Genomic DNA, 7,897 nt, shown 5'->3' on the forward strand with positions numbered 1-7,897 from the left:
CAAAGGGCTATAGACTTTCCTTACATATGTTACAGCTTAAAGGGAATATATGCCAATGTATCTATATAATAACATTCACTTAATAGCAATCTGATTGGCAGTGTTTAGTCATAATCAATATTTTAAAGTATTATTAGCTTAATGCCCCCTTCATTTCAAATGTGAGGCAGTGCAACCTTGAAAACAAACTGCAAAAAGCTTTAATAGACTTCCTTTGTAATGTTTTGTTCCTCACCCATCAGATTAGTACAACAGCTCCATCGAAATCCAGACAGTCAGAACCAGGCTACAGTACACACAGTAACAAGCACAACAACAAGTATAGACAGGAGGAAAGTAAGGGCTGGTATTTTCCATCTCTTTTTGTTGACATAAAATACTTTAGAACCTATATTGTCCTAAAAATACTTTTTTTCAGTTTTTCCATGAGTGGTGTATGACGTTTACAGGCTAGCACCTTGTATATTACAACCACTTACTCCCCAATAGTATATTGTTGAATGATTTAAGGAAAGTGCCAGATCCGATATAAGACATTTTAAAAAAGCCCCAAAACAGTAGTCAAATCAAACTGCATAAATAATGGGGTATTCTTCAGAAAGACTGCTATGAAAGACCCTCTTTTCAAGAGGTTCTCTTCGATATCCTCAGGGCAACTGGATATTTAGGAATGTTTGAGATCTTTTGCTTGAATTGACAAAGTGTGGTCTAACTGCTCTTGACTTTGTGGGTTTTTTTTTGTCTAAAGCACAACAAAATGACGTATTTTTTTGTACCTATATATTTATTTTTGCCAATATATGCATGAGGAATGTAACGAAGTGGCGTTGTGCTGCAAGTAGCTCAGCAGATGTTGAAATCAGTTCCAGTTCCTGAAAACAACTTCTTGACAACATAGTCTTAGCATTCACAATAACCAAAACATGTGGGATTCATCTACATCATTCTTATAAATATATTCTCTTTCCCCCTCTCTTTCTCCCTCAGTGCTGTAAACCCTCAGCCTTACTTGCTTCCTTGTACTTTATGATCGTATGTGCCTGCATGCTTATAGCCAGATACATATCCTGAAGCATCCACCAGATCTTCTCGGCCAGCTTTGCCTTTTCCTTTCCCACTGGGGTCAAACCTCTCTTTGTGAGAACCCGTGAATTTTGATGTATCTGTAAGGCGTGATACAGTTGGAGATGAAATGGCTTTCTATTGGAAGAAAGAAAAGAAACAAAAAACCCACATCAGAAATCAATTATTCTTTATACAGATATTTGTACATGCTACTGACATTTAAATCTTTGCTAACAATGGAGACTATGTAAATATCTACTCACTTCCAGCAAAAGGATAAAAAAATCCTTTGTTTCTTGCCATTACATACAATGACAATAATCACATAGCCAAGAACAAAATTGTGCAAGTTATGTCAAAAACCTTTGGAAGAGACTTTTAATATGAGATACTTCTGATTAATAATCAAGTTCCAAGCACCAAAGATATGAAGAAGTCATAGGGAACAGTCATGTTCAAAATCCATTATGTCAACATCCAAGCATAAAATCCTGGCTCCACCAATATAGAAAAAGCAAACCAATACAGCTAGAATTAATTGCTTCAAGAGACGAATTTATTCTAAATGCTAGGATTCATGAGAGAAGTAACAAACTAGAAGGAATGAAAGTTATTTTCAATGTTAGCAAATTAGCGGTCTATGAAATGGCATTGAGCAAATACTTTCCTCTACATTGCTTCCACTGAGTCATGTCAAGCTACTTAAAAATCAGTTTTGCTGTCATGGAGACAATTTTGACTACACAAACAGAAAGAAAAAGATATTTCACAGAACAATATAGGAGCATGCTAACCCATGTGCTTGGATTGGGAGCAGTCTCTTTGATCCTTAAGTTTACATTTTAAAATGAAAGGGCACTAAAGAAGAAAGGAAAACACAAAAGATTTTTGCATAGTGGAAATGGAGCTAAGACGAACAAGGACTGATAAAATGTGGGTATCTTTCTTATGTGCACCACCCTGTTAGGGTGCATTTTAGAGACAAAAGTGATATAGGCTTCACTGCAGTCAAGTAAATGCTCTGGGAAACTTATTTTTCATCAAAAACCTCATTCCCCCTCTACCCGTCCTCAGCCCAAATAAATGCTTATTAATGAGACCTAACAAACAGGTTTTCAAAGTAACACATAGCTCTTCCATAGGATGACATATGTCAATATCTTTTAATGTTGAACATTAAAAGATCAGAGACTTGGAAAAGGTGCTTGAATCTGTACCACTAGGAACAGGATACTTGGATTCAGTTAAGACTTGGAATGAATGCTAGAACTTGTACATTACAGAAGCTACGCGTCCTCCACAGCATTTAAAGAAAAGTTGTTTTGAGGGAATTTGTCCACATATATAACTAATGAGAATCTCAGGTTGTAAACTTCTGCTTTTCTCCCTCCAAACATACCCAACACATGACACATATAATACTGCACTGCTCTGCAGTGTTACTTTCACATAAGGCACTGAAGGGGAAGGTGTTGTGGAGTTATGAGTTCTGTCACTATCTGAAAGAAAAGGACCACTGGAGTATTCATTTCTCAAAATAGCATTGCTGAATGATCTTTAGGGACTTTTGCCTTGCAGTCTCAGAGTACTATTTGCAGAAGTGGTTATTTTTCTATATTGAAAAACAGAAATGAAGACAATGCTTAGGAAGAAGTATTGCTTCTTAGCACATACAGTTTTCTTGTCCACATTGGCCTGCTAGCACCTTATAACCAGGAAACCTGTATTCACAGTAGAGCTAATTAAAAAAAATACACCCTGTGATCAGTAATTGTGTTAGCAGCCCAGCCTGATAAAATGAAAATGCAATAAAAATGTATAAGCTGAGACATCAAAAGCAGCAAAGTAAAAACTCCTAGCCTGGTGCCCAGCTAAGAATTTATTCTTTCTGTTCCTCAGCATAGTAGTAAATTGAACAGATTGTACACACAGTCACAAAACAGAACCAAAGGGCTGTCCACTGGAAATTACTCTGACAACTCGGGGAAAACAAAGACATACACTTCTGTAAAAGTGCGTGACCTGTTAACTTCACCCTAGGCACAGGCGCTAGGAATTCTGTGCTATTTTAAGTCTTACTTGTGAATCACCAATTTGTTTGGTAAGTGAAGGGCAACATGGGAGTCTGTATCTTGAAAAAAAATTCTGGCACAAACCGGTAGGAATAAGCTTTTATATGGTGTAGTGTTTCCTGTTATGCAGTGTTCATGAGTAAGAACCCAGCCACTACTTGAAGACAAACTGTCATGAACAAAGTCTTCCACCAACCACCGTTTTGAATCATGAAGCATCTATAGTAGTGGGAAGTACACGTGTCTTGCCTAACTTGTATAAATACATGGGTTCCCCAATTTCATTTTCGTTTTAAAACCCCCACAGGTCATAACAGCTGCAGGAACATACTAATAAAGTCTGACTGTAGGACAGAATACAGGTGGGGAAGTTTCTTATGCTTGCTTAAGTTATTACTAGATCATTGTCCCTCCAAAAGAACATATGATGCTTCTTACTAAAGGCATTTTTTTAAACTATTAGCAGACTTCTTGTGAGTTCTTAACAAACTTACTAAGAAAACGCGGATCCCATCTGTGACTCTCCCCATGTAAGCCAGCAAAGAAACAGCTAGGGCACAATACTTGCCAAAGTATCTTCCATCATCCCTAACACCAGAAGTAGCTGCTATAGAAGATGCAAGAAAGCTTATCATATAATCAAAGGACTAAACTCTGCTCTATGTTTACTTATATACTACTATTGCTAAAAGCCACAGGATGCTACCAGTGACACAAGCTTTTTGTACTGTAAACATGGAAATACTCCAAATGCAAGACAGGAGCAATATTCAGTATAAAGTTAATTAACACATATTTACTTCCCTTGTATTTCATCACCACTATTTAGTGGAAAATCAGTTTTCTCTAAATGTGCATACACTCTGCATTCTCACATGCAGAGAGAAGTCTCAGAAACTCTAATTGACTGCCTTTTCCTTTACCAAATTCATTCTCAGGACAGACTGCTATTCTGAGAATTGGTAATGGTAAGTTGAATCACTATTTGGAAAAAGAAGGAATGCAGCCTCTGCCTCTCTGTTTCAAAGGGGTGGCACGATCAGTATGAAATTTGCCTCAATACTCAAATTACATTAAAAATAAATAAGAATTTTGGTACAGCAACATAATTGTAACAGACATACTAAGACTTGTATGAGTGCAACATAAAAGGAATGCATAAATATTAACACGCAAGAAGAAACAGTAAAACAAGGATTAATAGAATGGCCTGTGTCAAAATAAAGGATGTTCCCAGGAAACTACTCCCAGGACATCATTCCCAGTGGGAATGTGTTGTTTATATCAAGACAGCCTGCACTCTGATAAGACCACAACACAGATGACTTACCAGAAAAAAAAGGTGCATCCTAACAACAAGGTGACAGCAACAAGGCTGCAGTGTGCCACATGAGCCTTTCCTTTTCCTGTTAGTCTATTGGGAAAATAGTGACACATTTCAAACCAACAAGGAAAACAGAGGATGGGCAACAGCTTGCCCTACAATTTACAGAGGCTGAACCAAGATCCTAAAGGAAAGGACCAGTCTGTAACAACTACTGACTCTTAAAAGTCATGAAACATCTATCAAAAAACTAGTTTGTCATCATCAGTCATGAAGAACCCAGAAGACAGTGATGTCTTAGTAGTGAGCATCCCTTGTCCTCTGTGTCCCATGCCCAGAGGGAATGCAATGTGTGTGCCAAAAAATGACCAATTTGGCACACATATCTTCATGCTTGGCTGTGAGAGTGTGAGTGAATGAAATCTATTAGAAAATAGGTACACGTGAATGAGAGTTAGCTTACTAGAGAATTTGTAAATAAATTTTACCTTTATCTTCTGTAGGATCTTGCACTGAGTGGGGTTTTTGGATTTTGTTTGTTTGTTTTCCCCTGCTAATTTCCATTGATGCTTCTCCATTTGGAATTTACCAGTCATCTGTCTACAGATTTCACATCCACTACTTCCTCCTGGTGTCTCTTCCATAACACTGTTATGTCCTCTGGTGAAGATTTGTGCTAGGACTAACATGAAAACATTCTTTTGTAACTCATTCTTCATCTGCTGGAGCCAAGTGTGTTTCCAGCGCAACAGCAATACAGCTAATGGTTGAAATAATTAAAAACAAAATAGCTCTACGGTTTAGCACCTCTATGACATATCTAAAAAAAAAAAAAAAAATCACACTTATTTAGCAGACAGCTTGCGACAATGGTTCAGATCTTTGTTTTTCATTTCTATTAATTGAAAGTTGATATGTGTACGTGCAGGGAGAAAGAAACATCAACATTCGAAGTAAATGTAAATTAACACCACAGATTAAAAAAATACTATCTTTTGTCCTGAAAACAGCTAAACAAAACCTAAAGCCCCAGCACAATGAACATTACAAATCCAGAGCAAGAACAACAGTGATCCCACATCCTGTGTTCTTTCAGCCCAGGATGGATCAGAAGGCTTCCTGCATCACAGGACTCACAATATGTGAAATGAACATAAAGGCAGTAGCTGCAAGGCAAATGTTCTTTCTCCAAATTGTTTTTAACTGAGTAACAACTGCAGCCTTTTCCTAAGTTGCATATGAGGTCACTGGTGCACCCCTTCCCACCTGAGACAGAATATTACAATAGGAAGATGGCAATCCCTGTTGGTTTCCTGTTAGAGCAATTTCTATGAAATAGGAGGCTCACTTTGTTTCCAACAGTACAAAATTCAAGCAATTTTAATTCCTTGTACAATATGCTCTCACTCTCTGAACTGATCCATCTGTATAAAAGATCAGAGACAATGAGATGCCACCATAAGGCTATGCAGAACACCCCATTTCTCCTTTTTGTTCTCCTTTTATGTTTCTTATGATAAATGTGTATCCATTAAAAAGAAAATACTACTTCCTTTTTAAGGTCATGTAAACATTACACAGAAGGGCCAGGTGCAATCTAAGCATCTTGTTAAGGTGCTTTCTTTCAAAATAGCCTTGTAAATACAGATTAGAATACACAAGGACTTCAGGTCTGTCTTGGACTCCTCAACCAGAAGCAGCTAGTGGTACTATATATCACAGAATCATAGAAGGGTGGAGGTTGGAAGAGACCTCTGGAGGTCATCTGCTCCAAACCCCCACCCCCTCACCTACAGCCAGTTGCCCAGGATCATGTCCAGATGGCTTTTGAATATCTCCAAGGATGGAGACTCCACAACCTCCCTGGGCAAGCTGTGACAGTGGTTGGTCACCCTCACAGTGTAAAAGTGTTTCTGGATGTTCAGACAGAACCTCCCATGTGTCAGTCTGTGACCATTGCCTTTTGTCCTGTAACTGGGCACTACTGAAAAGAACATGACTCCATCCTCTTTGCACTCTCCCTTCAGGTATTTATATACATGGATGAGACTCCCTCTTGAGCCTTCTGTTCTCCAGGATAAACAGTCCCAACTCTCTCAGTCTTTTCTCACAGGAGAGATGCTCCAGTCCCTCAGTTATCTTCCTGGCTCTTCACTAGAGTCTCTCCAGTAGCTCCGTATCAGTCTTCTACTGGGGAGCCCAGAGCTGAACGCAGCACTCCAGATGTGACCTTACCAGTGCTGAGTAGAGGGGAAGAAGCACCTTGGCCTGCTTGGCAATGCCTTGCCTAATGCAGCCCAGGATACCAGTAGCTGCCTTTGCTGCAAGGGCACATCGCTGGCTCATGTTCAATTTGATGTCTACTGGGACCCTCAAGACCTTTTCTGCCAAGCTGCTTTACAGCTGGGTGGCCCCCAGCATATATCTGGTGTGTGGGGTTGTTCCTTGCCAGGTGCAGGACTTTGCACTTCTCCTTGCTGAACTTCCCAAGGTTCCCATCAGCCCATTTCTCCAGCCTGTCGAGGTCCCTCTGGATGGCAACATCTGAATGACCTATTAGCCACTCTTCCCAATTTTGTGTCATCAGAAAACTTGCTGAGAGAACACTCAGCCCCACTGTGCAGATGACTAATCACTAGACTCTCTCCAGTAGCTCCGTATCAGTCTTCTACTGGGGAGCCCAGAGCTGAACGCAGCACTCCAGATGTGACCTTACCAGTGCTGAGTAGAGGGGAAGAAGCACCTTGGCCTGCTTGGCAATGCCTTGCCTAATGCAGCCCAGGATACCAGTAGCTGCCTTTGCTGCAAGGGCACATCGCTGGCTCATGTTCAATTTGATGTCTACTGGGACCCTCAAGACCTTTTCTGCCAAGCTGCTTTACAGCTGGGTGGCCCCCAGCATATATCTGGTGTGTGGGGTTGTTCCTTGCCAGGTGCAGGACTTTGCACTTCTCCTTGCTGAACTTCCCAAGGTTCCCATCAGCCCATTTCTCCAGCCTGTCGAGGTCCCTCTGGATGGCAACATCTGAATGACCTATTAGCTGCTCTTCCCAATTTTGTGTCATCAGAAAACTTGCTGAGAGAACACTCAGTCCCACTGTGCAGATGACTAACGAAGATGTTAAACAGGACTGGACTGAGAATGTCCTCTTCGAGGTACACTGCTAGTTACTGGCCTCCAACTAGACTGTGCCATTGATCACCACCCACAGGGCCCAGCCATTCACCCAGTTTGCAATCCACCTCACTGTCCACTCATCCAGCCCCTATACCAACAGCTTGACGGGCTACTAGACTCTTATGGGAGACCACATCAAAAGCCTTACTGAAGACCAGGTAGACACTATCCACTGCTCCTCCCTCATCTACCAGGCCTGTCATTTCATTGTAGAAGTTCATCATTAGTTAATAGGACCCCCTGGGAAACTGTCCTCAG

General features: G+C 40.4%; 1 protein-coding gene across 1 annotated transcript; it reads right to left on the bottom strand.

Annotated features, from left to right (window-relative positions):
• Positions 1–1,009: 1,009 nt before the first annotated feature.
• On the bottom strand, positions 1,010–7,860 carry LOC104169462 (tubulin polymerization-promoting protein family member 3-like; the record flags this gene model as incomplete). The annotated part of the gene is made up of 3 exons (XM_009710379.1): positions 7,734–7,860; positions 3,632–3,744; positions 1,010–1,200 (listed from the first exon to the last, which is right to left on the bottom strand). Coding segments are annotated over exons 1-3 (431 nt in total), but the record flags the coding sequence as incomplete, so codon positions are not given.
• Positions 7,861–7,897: the final 37 nt, after the last annotated feature.

The sequence above is a fragment of the Cariama cristata genome, unplaced genomic scaffold (genome assembly GCF_000690535.1).
Source record: "Cariama cristata isolate BGI_N322 unplaced genomic scaffold, ASM69053v1 scaffold18551, whole genome shotgun sequence".
In the NCBI taxonomy this organism is placed as follows: Eukaryota; Metazoa; Chordata; class Aves; order Cariamiformes; family Cariamidae; genus Cariama; species Cariama cristata.